This window comes from Ostrinia nubilalis, chromosome 7 (genome assembly GCF_963855985.1).
Source record: "Ostrinia nubilalis chromosome 7, ilOstNubi1.1, whole genome shotgun sequence".
Lineage (NCBI taxonomy): Eukaryota > Metazoa > Arthropoda > Insecta > Lepidoptera > Crambidae > Ostrinia > Ostrinia nubilalis.
The window spans coordinates 10,806,797-10,822,996 of NC_087094.1; the positions used below are offsets into that span (position 1 = coordinate 10,806,797).

The 16,200-nt window shown below is 39.5% G+C and overlaps 1 protein-coding gene across 2 annotated transcripts; it reads left to right on the forward strand.

The window, feature by feature from the left end:
* Window positions 1-225: 225 nt before the first annotated feature.
* On the forward strand, window positions 226-11,464 carry LOC135073302 (proton channel OtopLc-like). 2 transcript variants are annotated; one of them, XM_063967422.1, is made up of 11 exons: window positions 226-370; window positions 1,263-1,382; window positions 3,195-3,320; window positions 4,152-4,269; window positions 4,400-4,490; window positions 4,578-4,786; window positions 6,338-6,748; window positions 6,923-7,144; window positions 7,624-7,847; window positions 8,332-8,533; window positions 11,255-11,464. In XM_063967422.1, exons 1-11 carry the CDS (start codon window positions 339-341, stop codon window positions 11,441-11,443), a joined length of 1,944 nt encoding a protein of 647 aa, XP_063823492.1. In that variant the 5' UTR covers window positions 226-338; the 3' UTR covers window positions 11,444-11,464. The 2 variants fall into 2 exon arrangements, with proteins under 2 accessions (XP_063823492.1, XP_063823493.1); XM_063967423.1 differs by lacking the exons at window positions 226-370; window positions 1,263-1,382 and adding an exon at window positions 2,430-2,661.
* The last annotated feature ends 4,736 nt before the right edge of the window (window positions 11,465-16,200 follow it).

Sequence of the window (16,200 nt, forward strand, 5' to 3'; positions counted from 1 at the left end):
ATTAAATTTTATCCTGAGAAATTTGTAATATTGACTCAAGGGTAAGTTAAGTAAGGCTTCCTATGTGAAAATGTGAAATCTGAAAATTAATACCTCTAATTTAGTTAATAGGCAAGAAAATAATTTTCATAGGAAGGAAGCGACAATCAATGACGCCATCAGTAAGCTATGTGAGACATTCAGCCGCCTTACAAGATAAAATCATTATCTCGGCTCCTACGCAGCCCGATACAGATGAAAGATGCAGCGAATAACCGAAAAGATCGATAAAAAAAACTCGAGTCAAGTGACTACAAGATAATTTGCTTAATCTGCCATTTAATGTGCCGAAACGAACAATGGAAGACGTTATCGAGGAAGAAGTCGAATGGTGAGTAGATACAAGAATGATCACCTATTAATCATCGATCTCTATTGTTATTTGTGTCATTGATACGCTGGTGATGACCAAATCTGAAGTCTGCTTCTTAAAGAGCGACTGAAGATGCTACATTTTCTTCCTGATAACATGTGTCTGTTTGAAATTAAAAATCTACAACAGTCGAGTAGCCGATGCCGAGGATTAATTAAAATTACTTACTTAGAAATTCAGTTAGCATTCCTATATCTAACAAACAGCATGCACAGTACCTAAGCCCTGAGTCACACAAAACTAAAAAAAACACTAGTTATACGCAAAAAAAAAACCGTTTAATCAGTTCAAAGTGGTTGAATCTCACACTGGTGGCAACAACGTCTATTTTAGGATTCCACAATGATAATGACATTCTTAGGGTGGGTTGCACCATCTTACTTTGACAGTAATTATGACGATAACCGGTGGTTTTTGTATGGAGTTAGACAAATTTCTGACGTTTGTCAAAGTTAAAGTAAGATGGTGCAACCAAACCTTAGTATGGCTTTAATTTGGAAAATTTTTGGACTAGGTTAAAATGCAACCTTTACAATAATAATAATAAATAATAATAAATAAATTTATTCAATTAAACATTTGGATCTAACAAGGGGTGAACCCTGACACCGAAACTAGTAAAAAATACTATATTTTCAGTGTCAGTGATTCCTCGACATTTGTGGGCTAACATAGAAAGTTTTACATGCTAGGACTATTATAACATGGAAATTTCAGCTGGTAACATAAAATAACATTAAGGTGATATGAATAGGAGCGATTTTACAGAACATTTTATAATCCATTTTACAATGAATAAAAAGACTATTCTGTCGGAGTTGATTTACTCTAACTAATAATATTAATCTAGGCATGGCGAACAAAGAAGCAGACACCCCGCGAACACGGAACACTATGAACATGGCCTCCACCACTATCACCCGCATCGGCAAACTAGCACTAGTTTGGAACGCAAAATTAGACATAACAGGTGAGTAACTATGGTATTTTTAATTCTCTTTTGGACCAAGGCATACTGAACCAGTTGAGGTATCCAGGATGCTCTTTTTATTTCAATCTCAAATAAAAATAGATTTATTGGGTATCTACTATTACTTCATTTTCTATGTTTTGTAAAAAAACTAATTCCATAGATTAAGATTAGCCGAGATCAAACTCTGGCTTTAAAATTAAAAAGGTTTAAAAATTAGAGTGCCAACCAAAGCATCGCTTCGACATCTAATTAATCGTATGCTAAGAGATAAGAAGTGGGGTGTATGCAAGGCTAGAGCTGGGGCGAAAAGGGGGCGCATGTGGCTCGTTAGTGGGGGCGTCTGAAAGTGACACCGCGCCGCTAATTACCCGTGAGGACAACATCTCGGTCTCCTACAGCTCAGCAATAAATATGCAGCACCTAAATGAATTGTTGCAATCTGTTTCTTGCGTATCAAAAAATAAGAAAAACGCACTTGCTTGAAAAAACTCTTTCAGGTTGAATACTTGCCTAAAACAATTGAAAAAGCACCACATATGTATTTCAATGGAATATATCAGGTTGAAATGCTTGTCATAATTTCGAAATAACTATTTCACAACACTTTTACAAATAACATAAGCCTCATCGTGATGTCATAACTAGTCATTTCCATCACGTCACTAAGTCAGCAGTCACATCACGTACGACACGTGCTGACTAGGTATATCAGGTATAGGCACCGAGAACAGGAGCTTTATTGAACAGATTAAATCTTCTTCCATCTGATAAAAAATTGATAGTCATCGATAAGTTATGTAATTCAAATTTTCCATTATTGCAACCGGCAACATAACTGCTTACCATGGCACGTATGCATGCATGACATGCATTTAAGACGTTTAAAGTGGAAGTTCAGTTAAAGGCAAAGGCATTATTGTGTACTCAAATCAAATCTGTAACATATAATACGGCCTATTAGTATTAATATGTCGCGTACCACCACTAATTATTAACACACATGTATTACTCACTGTACCCGCTAACACATTCGAGACGTATGGCTACAGTCTAGAACGCGCTGCTCAAGTATTGACTACAGCGGTTATTTTTTGTACATATTTAAAAAACAAATTATCGGTTTAATACTGGCCAGTTTAAAGCGCCGATGAGTATTTCAAGGATTATTTTCGAACGGTGGATCGGTGATGAAAAATAAAGAGAAATCTAATATGAATGCGGCAAAAGAGAGGCGGGAGCGATCGGAACCGCTGCTTGCAGTGCCTGAGGATGAAAGGTGAGTCGCGCAGACGCTTCATTAAATCGCACTATTAGTCTATAAGCGCTGCAAACAAAACAACTCCGACGTAACATTATCGACACCCGTTTACCCATGAATAAATCCGCTCGCCTAAAATTCACTTTTAGCGATTCATTTATAACGCCGTTAACGAAGAAACATTTTGTTGTAGGTACTACATTGTGCTTTATTAGGAAGTAACTGATAACGTCTTCGTTAATATATTTAAAATGAATTGGTAACCATTGTCTTCGAATAATATGTAATTATAATAAGAACCATACATAGACCATATTTTATTGGTTATTTATTAAGTTTCTTTAACGAAAAAAGAAGGTTCTGTCAATAATTCAATTTATTTTAATCAAATCTGTCCTATAGATTTAAATCTACTGCCAAGTTGAACATTAATTGCATAACCAGTAGGTAAATTAGGAATTAAAAAATGTTTAAAATGACTTTTTTAGAAAACGTGGTAAAAAGTTTTCTTGTATATTTTTTAACAACAGTTGTTTTACTGTTATTTATAGAGAACACCCGCACCCGCCGCACTCGCTGCCGCGGCTGAGCGTCGTGCCGCCGGCCAGCAATAGCTCCAGCACCGACAACATCGCGGCGCCCGCGCCGAAACCCAAGCGGCCTCTGTCACACGGCGAGTAAGGAACAAAACCTCACTCTCTCCATATCTCCCTCACTCTCTCCCTATCTCCCTCTCTCTCCCTCACTCTCTATCTCCCTCCCCCTCTATCATCCCAATCCTCTCTCCCTTCCAACCCTTATCCCCCTCTCACTCCTTCTCTCTCCCTTTCTCTTTCTCTTCCCCTCTCTCCCTTTCTCTCCCTTTCTCTTCCTCTCTGTCCCTCTCTCTCCTCTATTTCTTTTGCAAATCCTATCCGTTCGCGATAAGTTTGCCGCTGGCGATATGACGTCACTCGAAGGAAAGCGTCTATAACTATAGCAAACTATATTGAATATATTTTTTATTTATTAATATTGATAAAAATTGTGTATTTGCGTAAAATAAGACACTTAATTGCGTTTAATCACTAACTAATTGCGTTTAATCGCGGTTGGGGGAGGGGACGCGCATTCCACAGACCGGCAAACTTAGCGCGAACGGGTAGTAACTGTTATTGTTTTCTATAGGTAGGTATATCTTGACGATTTTTTTTCCTGTCATACCTAATAGTTGTGGTCTTGGTGTCTGAAGATTATGCAACAACTGAAACACAGTATACAAAAACAGTCAACAAAAATCAACAATATATTACATACCTATTCTATTCCTAGCTGTAAAATCTCTACCATCGAAAAACCATTTTTAATGCTTTTATTATTCCATTGTCACCAAATTCGACTAATTAATCTACTGTATTCAATCCAATTTATTAACGTTAAATCAGCAAAACTCATTGTTACTAGAAATTAAACTAATGGTTTTCATATTTTAAAGCTGTTAATTGTGATCATATTTCACCCTGTTTCAGTGAATCAATGACCGTGGTACTGTCAGCGTTTTACGCTAAACTATTAATAGTTTTAGGAGTTGCACTGCCTGTAACGAGCACCATTCAAAATGAGCTCTATACCAATATTACGTCAGACGTAAGTACCAATTTTCTTTTTGTCTTCAGTTAAAACATAATTATTATATTTTACCTCGTTATCCCAAATGGACTAACCATTGGGGATAACGAGGTAAAATAGCCATTAACCATGCAACGCTCTTTTTCAGATCTTCACCATGTATTTATACATTATCAGCATGGCTTTCTTAGCTTATACATTCTACCATCTGAGAATAGCGAAAAAAGATTTGAAAAAAGGTATGTTTTCCCTTGACTAATTTGTTGGCCACTTTTTAAAGTTATAATTTTTATTATTGTCTATTAATGAAACGTTAATAATTGAAGATAACGTGAAACGCACACGCTATGGCAGTTTTTACCTGCACATGGGCGTGGCGGGATTCAGCGTGGGCTCCATCATCTACTCGTGCCTCCAGTTCGGAGGGTACTTTGACTTGTCGGGGGACTGCCAATTGCTCATCGTAGCTGTCAAACCAGCCCTGAGGATTCTGTACATGGTCGCGCAAACTGTCTTCATTTTCTCATACACAGATGTAAGTTACCCCTACGACAAATTGCTACGACAAAACCTACGAAATTTCTCGTAGCACTGATTTTCTTTCACCGAAATCACGTGATTTGAAACTTGGAAAATATTGCGACGCGACCGTCTGGCTATCGAAAACTTATTATCGTTTGTCTGAAGATGCATTTCAATAGAATGTGAATGTAGGATACTGGTACTTACGTACCTACTTTATAAAGCCTTAAAGCAAATACCTATGAATTAAATTATGTTTTTCAACGGTATTTGCTTAGATATTTATAGGATTCGGATTTTTTTTTCTTTTTGTCTCTTGGCTCCGACTCCAAGGTAGCAAACTCGGAAGCGCGCCTGATTGAATTCCCCCCGCTCGAAAATGCGGTAAACCGTTTGGCGGCAAGTCAATTGAGTTTATAAACCTTACTTCTCGGGAACGACGTCACAAATATTATTCATAATATCGGTAAAAACTAACAAAATCACAATGGCTGAAAAACATCTTTAAATCTTGCTAACTTTAACCAAATCGCAATGAAATCAATAGGTAGCATGTGCCGTATTCCATAGGTTTTAATGATTATTTCACTTGACGTTACTATGCATCTTTATCTTGTAAACTTAATATTTGCTGGCTTTGCTACAAATCATGTGTCTTAACATAGTAAGATCTAAAAAAATGCTACCACTTACATTAGATTAAAAAAACAAATATCGAAAGATACTCAAATAAAATGTGTAACATACCCAGACGCATTCTTGAGATCTAATGGAATTATCACGCTCGTTTATTTGTTTACTGCGCGTGTTTATTTACTTATTAGCAAATCTTTTATAAAGTAAATATAAGACTATGTCGCGACTTAGACAATACGTAGTAAGTACCTACTTATTATTATTCTGTGATAATACCAACAAGTATCGGCCCATATGCATCCCCATGGTCATAGAATATTCCTATGAAACAATGATATGTTACGGTTAATGTGATAAATTGAAAATTATTAATAATAACCGGTTATTATGAATAATTACCGACAGTCGCGGTAAAAGTGATAAATGAATCACATTTAACAGTGATTATTTAATAATTCAAGCTCAGTACTAACAAATTTCATAAAAGAGAACAACATCTTGTGTACGTGCTCGTGTACAGCCAAACTTTTGAACGTTTTGATATCATATATTAATATAAATTGGCATAATGAGTTTGGAGTGTTTCTTGCATAATATTAGTTTTCCATGATGCCTATAACATAATGTTTTGATTTAAAGTGAAAAATAGGTTAAGGTGCGGCGGGGGTGGCCCTTGGGCCACCCCTAAGCCGCCTATTTAGTTTTATACACACATAAATGACCTCATATTAATCACATTTACCAAATCATTCGGTAATTATTCATAATAACCGGCGATTATTCATAATTTTCACATTTATCACTTTGACCGTAACAGATACACTAACTACATAAAACATGAAAGGTCGGATATAGAAGCCCATCTCCACAGCGTGAAACAATAGGTTTGTGATTTACCTATATTTTAAAATATTTAAACCCGTTTTAGATTTTAGATCCAATGCGAGGAGTGGTCCTTGATAGATTTGGATTGATGCATTTGATCGCCACGAATGTTTGCGAATGGCTCAATGTGGTTATACAAGAGACTAGAGACGACATAGTCGCAGTTGCTTACGATCGACCTGCTCTTCTGCGATATGCTAACATCAGTGGACCAGCACAGACCATAATAATGGACGAAGTTGACAACGCAACCTTCATTGAACACCTCAGCTTAGCTAATATCACATCGAACGAAACAACCATGCGAAACTGGACATGTGATGTTTCAGACATGATCACTCCGCTGATCCGAAGCGTGAACCCTTACTTACGGCCGTGTGGAGTGGAGTACAGTCTCTTGTGTTCCATCATCATTGCTGTGATATGGAATGACATCTGCACTGTACCAGGATCGGTAAGTTCGTATTTTAATAAAACTACCTATTAAGTAACCAAAAAACGTTTAGTCTAATGCGCTTACGACTATCTGTTCTTTTACAAGTAATCATTTAAACTGACTTTAGCAAAAATTCAAAATCGTTTAAACATAACAATAACTAGATGTTTGAGAGTTAATGTTTGTACACAGAAATTCACCAAGAAATCTAACAGCAGTCCTCAAACGTTTGGCATAGAATCGCGACGGTGCTGCGCGCGGATTAAATCCAACAACCATTTCTCCGTGGACTGCGGGAGCGCACACAAGGGCCTCTTCATGGGCGTGGCGGTCCTGGCGGGGACCATAGTCAGCCTCATGCTGTTCAATGGGCTGTTCCAGAATCAGAAGCACGTTGAGCTGGCGTTGCTACAGGTTACTGATTTGCTTTTTCAGTTTGTGGTCTAATCATTATGACCGTAAAGTCTATAAAACATACTAAGTTCATAAATAGGTTTACTTATCTGTTATTATTTTCTTTTGATATAATTCTAGTGATGGCTTAGTTCCTATTTGTCTTTGATGCAATATCTTGACACTAGGGTGTAGGGTAGGTACAAGGCAGGTTTCTGGTAGGAATGAAAAATAGATACGAGGACCCCTTATGCCAACAGATTGATATCACACGATCCAATTTCTCTTAAGGCTTTTTATTTCAATTGATAAATTGAAACTCGTTTCATAATATTGTTCTGTTTTTGATGTACCTACTTGCCTACACAGGTAAATTCTACTAAAATTACCATTTATTAATTACAACTCACAAAATCTAATTTCCCAGACTAGGGTAAGTGGGGCTCTAAATTCGGATGGTTTTTTTTTCGTCATAATTCAAATTAAACAACTCCACTCAGGTGAACGTCTGGGAAACGATTCTCTTCGTGCTGATGACGGCGGGGTCGGGCGCGTGCATCCAGCGCATGCGGACGCTGCCGGCGCGCCGCGCGGTGGCCGCGCTGCCGCTGGAGCACGCGCTGCTGCTCGTCACGCAGTGCGGCGTCTACCTCTACTACCTGTTCCAGATCATCGGCGCCGGGTTCCTTATACAGCGGTACCCGGAGGGGCGGCGAGCTACACGGTACTAAACCCGTTGTAAAAAGCCAATAGCTTTTTTATGTGATATGGCAGACGAGATACCTGGCTGATGATAACGATCACCTGATGGTAATCAATTGCCACCGCCCATGTACACCCGGAACATCAGTGAAGTCACAAGTGCGCTGCCAACCTTTTACTCCCATTTCCTCCGATTAGGCTTCGGTACCCTCACTCACTAGGCGAAACACATCGCAAGCGCTGCTTCACGCCGGTTTTCTGTGAGGCCGTAGTATAACTCCGGTAAAGCCGGTTGCCGGCTTGCGATAGAGTAGCGGTTCAGACAGGAGGGTGCTTTTGCCAAATATTAGGTAGTGTAATAGTAACATAGATACTTGGAAGGTATGCCTTTTCACCATTTAAATTTCCCACCTAGCCTGTCACATTAGCCTTCTTAAAAAGTTTTACGTACAAATTATCTGTTTATTATATCTCCAATTAACTTAATTGCTATCTTTCCGTTTCAGAATACTATCGCCTCTCTGCGCATTAGTGCAAAGCTCTTGCCAGACTCTCCTGGTGTTGGACGCGTGGTCGCGGCGCTGCGCCGGCGCGCCGGGCGGCCGGCGCCCGGGCCGGCAGCTCGTTACCTTCCTCTTAGTGGGCAACTTCGCGCTGTGGCTCTTAAATCGAGTCAAAAACGCTAGAGCTGAATTTCATCCGCTGCAAGTACGTATAAAAGCGCACACTGGCGTATCTAGAGTTCTTTTTCCAGGCCGGCGCACGGTGGTCCCGATTTAATAAAACATGGACATTGATGCTAGAAGCACGAAATTTTTTTTGATGGTTACTGCTATGATAACTAGTAAGGCAAAAAAATATTACAATCCTACGACGTCTATTTCGTAGTAAAAAAAAATATGTAGATATTTTTTGTATGGAAGAAATTACGTTTCTGTAAATTTTTCGAAATTCTTAAACGATGTCAAAATGCCGATCACACATGTTATAAAACAAGTGATTCTGAGTATTTCATGCGAAGATACTTGTCACTTATCTCTGCGTACTTTTGAGTTATCGAGGGTTGAAAAATCGATTTTTTTATATTAAATATTTCCACGAAAAATTGCCAAAATTACAATATGGTGTATAAGGGACACCTTTGATGACACATAACAACGACTCACACTCGCGCGCGCTCGTATGCATCAGCTTTTAATAAAATAAAATAAAAAATTAAGGGAAATACTTAATACAACATTGTATGTATAGGTCCGCTGGCCGTCAAAAAGTAGCTTATACGAGAGGTTGCCCAATTTACAATATGTCCATCATTGATAACTCACACAAATATCATCTCTCTCTGAAGGATAACAAGTTTTTTTTGTTTCCAGAAGCTTTTGATAGGATGGAAGCTCATAAATACTCTCTGAAGTGAGAATGAATCTCAATTTGCGATATTGCCATTTTGACAAATTACATGATGTAACTAGCGCTAACGTTTATCTTCAGGTAGACACAGTTTTAAGTTAAAAGATTGTCTACTATTTCACACTGTTTTTCGTTTTGGAACAGTTCTTTGATTATAGGTAGTCGCTAATTTCGTTTTGTTAGACTCTTTCGGTTTAGCACATAAAGCGTAAACTAATTCCTCCTCAGAATGATCTAAAAGTGTTAGAGAGCGCCTCTTCTTCTGCAGAAGAAGAATTTTGCATAAATCTTCAAAAGGTTTTTTATTTATAACAGAAGTCGATGGTTGCACATCTACTTCCGCAGTCTCATCAACTGGAGCGTCTTCCTCGGTGTTAACGTTGTCTATGCGTTGTGTTAACTCGATAAAAGAACATTTTTTAAATCTAATTTTTACATTTCGGCCAGACCATTTCAGACTAAAATGACGAACGTATTGGCATTGAATTGTCTTCCGAAGATTTGAGTAATTATCAAATCATTAAGTCGTAATTTTACAAGAAATATATCAAAGAAGATATGGTCTGCTTCCAGTAGAGCCCAAAAGACATTTTTGCACCAGAATTCGCATTGGCTATACTCTGAAATTGTCTGGCCGAATTGTAAAAATATGTTTTTTACCGAGTTAACACAACGCATAGACAACGTTAATACTGAGGAAGACGCTCCAGTTGATGAGACTGCGGAAGTAGATGTGCAACCATCGACTATTAGTCCCTTGAAGACCCTGCAGAAGAAGAATTTTGCATAGACCTTTTGAAGATTTATGCAAAATTCTTCTTCTGCAGAAGAAGAGGCGCTCTCTAACACTTTTAGATCATTCTGAGGAGGAATTAGTTTACGCTTTATATGCTAAACTGAAAGAGTCTAACAAAACGAAATTAGCGACTACCTATAATCAAAGAACTGTTCCAAAACGAAGAACAGTGTGAAATAGTAGACAATCTTTTAACTTAAAACTGTGTCTACCTGAAGATAAACGTTAGCGCTAGTTACATCATGTAATTTGTCAAAATGGCAATATCGCAATTTGAGATTCATTCTCGCTTCAGAGAGTATTTATGGGCTTCCATCCTATCAAGAGCTTCTGGAAACAAAAAAAACTTGTTATCCTTCAGAGAGAGACGATATTTGTGTGAGTTATCAATGATGGACATATTGTAAATTGGGCAACCTCTCGTATAAGCTACTTTTTGACGACCAGCGGACCTATACATACAACTTTGTATTTAGTATTTCCCTTAATTTTTTTTTATTTCAGTAAAAGTTGATGCATACGAGCGCGCGCGAGTTCGAGTCGTTGTTATGTGTCATCAAAAGTGTCCCTTATACACCATATTGTAATTCTGGCAATTTTTCGTGGAAATATTTAATATAAAAAAATCGATTTTTCAACCCTCGATAACTCAAAAGTACGCAGAGATAAGTGACAAGTATCTTCGCATGAAATACTCAGAATCACTTGTTTTATAACATGTGTGATCGGCATCTTGACATCGTTAAAGAATTTCGAAAAATTGACAGAAACGTAATTTCTTCCATACAAAAAATATGTATATATTTTTTTTTACTGCGAAATAGACGTCGTAGGATTGTAATATTTTTTTGCCTTATTAGTTATCATAACAGTAACCATCAAAAAAAATTTCGTGCCTCTAGCATCAATGTCCATGTTTTATTAAATCGGGACCACTGTGCGGCGCAGGCTTATTTTTAAGGGGCCTGTCCCCTGATGCTATGTCACGGGGGTGCGATTAGTATCATAGCTCATGAGTTAGCACTATCAACTATGATCTTCAAATCAGTAGCCCAACATCCTGGGGGCCGGGGGGCAAAAGACCATTCTGAGGGGGGCCGTGCCACCGCCGCCCTCCCGCTACATATCGCGCATGAAAGCGCATTCATCTTGTAGATAATAAATTCTTAAAATATTATGTCGAGATTTCTCGATTCATTACCAAATCATATTATTTTTTCCAGATGGAATTCTATGGAGTTTGGGCTTGGACACTGATCACGCATGTTTCGGTGCCGCTTCTTGTCTGCTACAGATTTCAAGCTACAGTTTGTTTTTATGAAATATGGAAGAACTCTTACAAAACTAATAAAGATTCAATTGATGTAATTGCCGAGGACGAATTTGAATTAAAGAATTATCATTTAGCCTAAAATATTAATTTATTGTTATTTTTTTAAAAACCCCACTTATATCTACATTAAAATACCTACATCCTAGTCACGGTAATACTATCTATACAGTATTCCAACTTGACCATATTTTTGAAATAAATGTCAACAGCCCCGCGGTACGTCACCGTATGACATCATGCGATAGGGCTGCCCACCTGCAGACCCTATTTTCATTACATCTGCCTATTTAGAATTTCTATCTAGTTTTGTGAATGTATTTTGTGATTGTAATTTTTATTTTATTTTGACAAACAAAATACTTCGTGACTGAAATAGGATAAAAATGCATGTTGTCTTGTCATTAGTAGATTTAATTAAAAAAATATATTTGTGTTAAGATTTAGTAACAAATTTTATAAATTTGCGACCGTAAAATATATGCGCCTCGACTGAGGCGTACAAAATGCTTGATTTATACAGGGTGTTAGGTAAATGGGTTTATAAGCGGACACTAGCACATGTTAACATGTGCATATAAATGGTATGGTGTAGTCGGAAAATTGGTATCATCATTTTAATAATTTTAATTTTCATAAAAATCTAATTTTATAAATTTTATTTTGTATGAAAATAAAAAAAAAATAAAAATGAGATCACTGACTTCACCATACCATTTACATGCATAAATGTTAAACATATTTATTTAATAATATGGGCTAGTGTCGGCTTATAAACCCATTTACCTAACACCCTGTATAAATAGGTACTATAGTAATCATTTTTATAAAAAAACACTTACTGTCTAAAAACAACACATCGTCCGTTTATTACTGTGGCACATTCGCGACACCCCCGACTTTTGCATGTCGAGCGCATACCGAGATTTGAATTTCGAAAGAAAGCTCGCGTTTCGTCGGTTTATATGAAGTTACAATACTGTATTCTTAAGGATCAGAGGTGAGAGTGCTTTTTTAAAAGTAATGTACGGCACCAGCAAATATAGATTTAATAAATAACCGAAACCAATAATTCCACAAATCAAATTAATGTAACAAAGAAATATGCCTATGCCAGAAATAATGATCTAGGTCACAAATATCACAGTCCCTGAACCGAGGGAACGTCCGTCACAGCCAAGCGCTCTAGCAAAAATGTCGCGGTGCGCGGGGCGGCCGGTTTCTCGTGCCTTCCCTCTCTAAGACAGAGACAACAGGATCGAACGATATGACGTCACGCTGACGTAGCGGGTGTTATTTCTAAGACGGCCGTTCCTGATCGTGCGGCGTCCTCGACCGCTGCCTGCTCCCCATCAGCCACGGCTTCTTCCGCGCGCAGCATAACCTCCCCGACGTTTGAAAACTGATCTGCGCAGCTCGGACCCGCCAAAGGCTGGTCATCGCAGCCCTGGTCCGCAGGAAGCTGATGCTCGGAGCCCTGAGGTGCAGCTTGAGGCTGACCCTCACCAGGTTGGTTCATCCATGTTCGGTTCCATAGTTATCATCTGGAATGTCAGTGGTATATGTTCAATGTATGACAGTTACAAGGAACCAAAGTGAAACCGTCGTTTCTTGAAGTTAAAATTCACAAATGTTAGTCGGTTCCATGGTAATCATCTGGAATGTCAGTGGTGTATGTTCAATGTATGACAGTTACAAGGAACCAAAGTGAAACCGTCGTTTCTTGAAGTTAAAATTCACAAATGTTAGAAAGATCACAGCCTTTTAGCACAATCCCATGCGTGCACTCATGTGATTGCGATAAGAGACCCAAACTGACGTTCAAATTAACTAAACTCAGATAGTGAATAATAAAATAAAAACAATTAGTGAAAGAAAATTACTAGTCCTACGAATAATAGCTCCGGAATGCTATTATCCGTAGATTAGTTAGAACAGTAAGCACAAAAGAGGCCCAAAGTTTGCATAATGTGCTTACTAACCCGTCGCCGTCAGCAGAGGCCATATTTGCATGCCAACACTACACCTTGGGTATTAAAAACCCGCGGCGTCTGCCTGGACAGAGCCAGAAACTGACAGAGGCCGTCTTTGCATGTCAAAATCAAAACTACGCATCTGGTATTAAAAACCATCAACGTCTGCCTGGACAGAGCCAGAAACTGACAGAGGCCGTATTTGCATGTCAAAATCAACACTAGGCATCAGGTATTAAAAACCATCAACGTCTGCCTGGACAGAGCCAGAAACTGACAGAGGCCGTATTTGCATGTCAAAATCAACACTACGCATCAGGTATTAAAAACCATCAACGTCTGCCTGGACAGAGCCAGAAACTGACAGAGGCCGTATTTGCATGTCAAGATCAACACTACGCATCAGGTATTAAAAACCATCAACGTCTGCCTGGACAAAACCAGAAACTGACAGAGGCCGTATTTGCTTGTCAAAGTCAACACTACGCTTCAGGTATTAAAAACCAGTCAGCGTCTGCCTGGACAAAGCCAGAAACTGACAGAGGCCGTATTTGCATGTCAAAGTCAACACTACGCTTCAGGTATTAAAAACCAGTAAGCGTCTGCCTGGACAAAGCCAGAAACTGACAGAGGCCGTATTTGCATGTCAAAGTCAACACTACGCTTCAGGTATTAAAAACCAGTCATCGTCTGCCTGGACAAAGCCAGAAACTGACAGAGGCCGTATTTGCATGTCAAAGTCAACACTACGCTTCAGGTATTAAAAACCAGTCAGCGTCTGCCTGGACAAAGCCAGAAACTGACAGAGGCCGTATTTGCATGTCAAAGTCAACACTACGCTTCAGGTATTAAAAACCAGTCAGCGTCTGCCTGGACAAAGCCAGAAACTGACAGAGGCCGTATTTGCATGTCAAGTGAAGATTCGCCATCCTCCAAGAATGCTCCGCAAGCCCCTGGAGTCCACTCGCCGCGCCACGAGCCCATGTGCTCGGCGGCCTCCTGGGTTTTTCGATGCAGGACCCAGCCAGCAACTCCAAGTCATAGTGGTGATGCGCCAGCGCCCGTTCAAACTTGTATGGGCAGCACGTCGTTTACTTCAAAACACACGCTCGGCCTTCCTCTGCACATCAAATATTAAAAATTATGCACATATTCGTCAGGATCGTCTTCTTCGATGTCCCCTCGCGAACCGAACATTGCTCGTTCGTTCGCCGAACGCTCGCCGCTCCCTCCGGTCACGCCACCCGCGGGCAATGTCCGTGAGTATACAAGGGTAGATAAGAAAAGAAAGACAAAAGTTACAGGACCTTGTTTGTAGCAAACCAGACAAAGCACCAATATTCCTGTTCACTACGTCCTTCCTGGTAGTTGCTGCTCCTGCAGTCCACGCCCCCGGGGCCACCGCATCCACAGGAATGCACCTCTCGAAATCCAGCAAAGGCAGCGCACGACACTCAGGGTCAGGGCGCGATATTGTCAAACCACACATGTAATGCAATAAATGATTTGATTTGATTTGGAGTCGACGGTAGTACCTACTACTGACGAAGACGTGGGGAGGTTACCCACTACATAATTATTTTGTTTGGTCAAACCAAAATTTTCACCAAGACATGGTCTTGTGATCCATCACGAAAACTACAAGAACCATCGCGTTGCTTACAAGATTTTGAAAAGTCGTCACGTAGGTACGAAGTTGATTCGACCTCCTGACTTCCGATTCCTCGCATCACACGATAAGTCGGGATTCTATTAAAATAAGAAAGAAAGAATTATAAAAATAAAATTAAAACGCTTCAAAACTGATTAGGACATTAACGAAATGTCCGACCCGTTGTCAATCAAAATATTAACGGGTACTTTTTACACTAATATTGCGGGTATTATGCCACTGAGCTGGGATTCGACTCTAAGCAAAAACACACTTGAAGACCGCCTTCCACTCGAATCCCCCAACGCTGCTTTTGAAAGCGAGAATCGACAAGACCAATACAAAACGTGCAATATTTATTATTAGGCTTGTTCTTACTCGGACACTGAACGGATCTGTGACGGATCGCTCCGAACTAGTACAATTGGTCAAATGTAGTTAGTTCATTTTCGTACACCGATTTTTTTAATCAGATCGGACGAAAAACGTCTTTATTACTATCACCTTTAAGTACAATGTCGCAAAATACTCGCAACACACTCACAGAGCCGGATCCATCTCGCACGCGCGCGCTTGTCACCAATTTAACGTCTCGTTCACACCTATTTATTCGTGATCGGCTGTACTAAAGTGAACTAAAGAAATTGCTTCCTATTAGTACATAGTACATGTACTACACAAGCCTATTTATTACTCTTCCCATCATCCGGTGTCGACGGTGACGGTTTCGCAGTCGCGTCGCGCTGTAGGACCGCACTCTCCGTATTTAGTTTCCTATGGGCAGCGCCACCCTTTTTATGGCCCATACTGCCGCAAATGAGACACGTAACAATTCCATCACAAACAAGCTCCAGAAAAATATTGGACGGTGTCACTGACGGTTGCAATCCACCACACCCTCAAACGAGTCAATTCGCGACAAAAATTTCCCAAACACATCGTCGCGCGAGCTATGGCGGCGGCCGTACGAACTGTCACAGCGCCTACAAAAATCACTATGAGGGCTACGTGAATATTCACGATTCCCAATAGGACTACGACGCGGAGTGCGTACACATCGCCTAGGTGACCTACCTCGATACTCAATACTCAATCGATGCACACGTTCATTTAACGGCGGCATTCGATATTCGAACAAACCCGACGTTTAACTAACTTTTATCACGACACTGTTTACGAGAATAATCACGTTCTTTTTTTTAATCTAGACGAACG

Coding starts and splice junctions, on each gene's coding strand:
- LOC135073302 (XM_063967422.1), top strand. CDS start 339: ATGGAAGACGTTATCGAGGAAGAAGTCGAATG. Junction 7,145..7,623: donor TTGAGCTGGCGTTGCTACAG/GTTACTGATTTG, acceptor AACTCCACTCAG/GTGAACGTCTGGGAAACGAT. Junction 7,848..8,331: donor GAGGGGCGGCGAGCTACACG/GTACTAAACCCG, acceptor TTTCCGTTTCAG/AATACTATCGCCTCTCTGCG.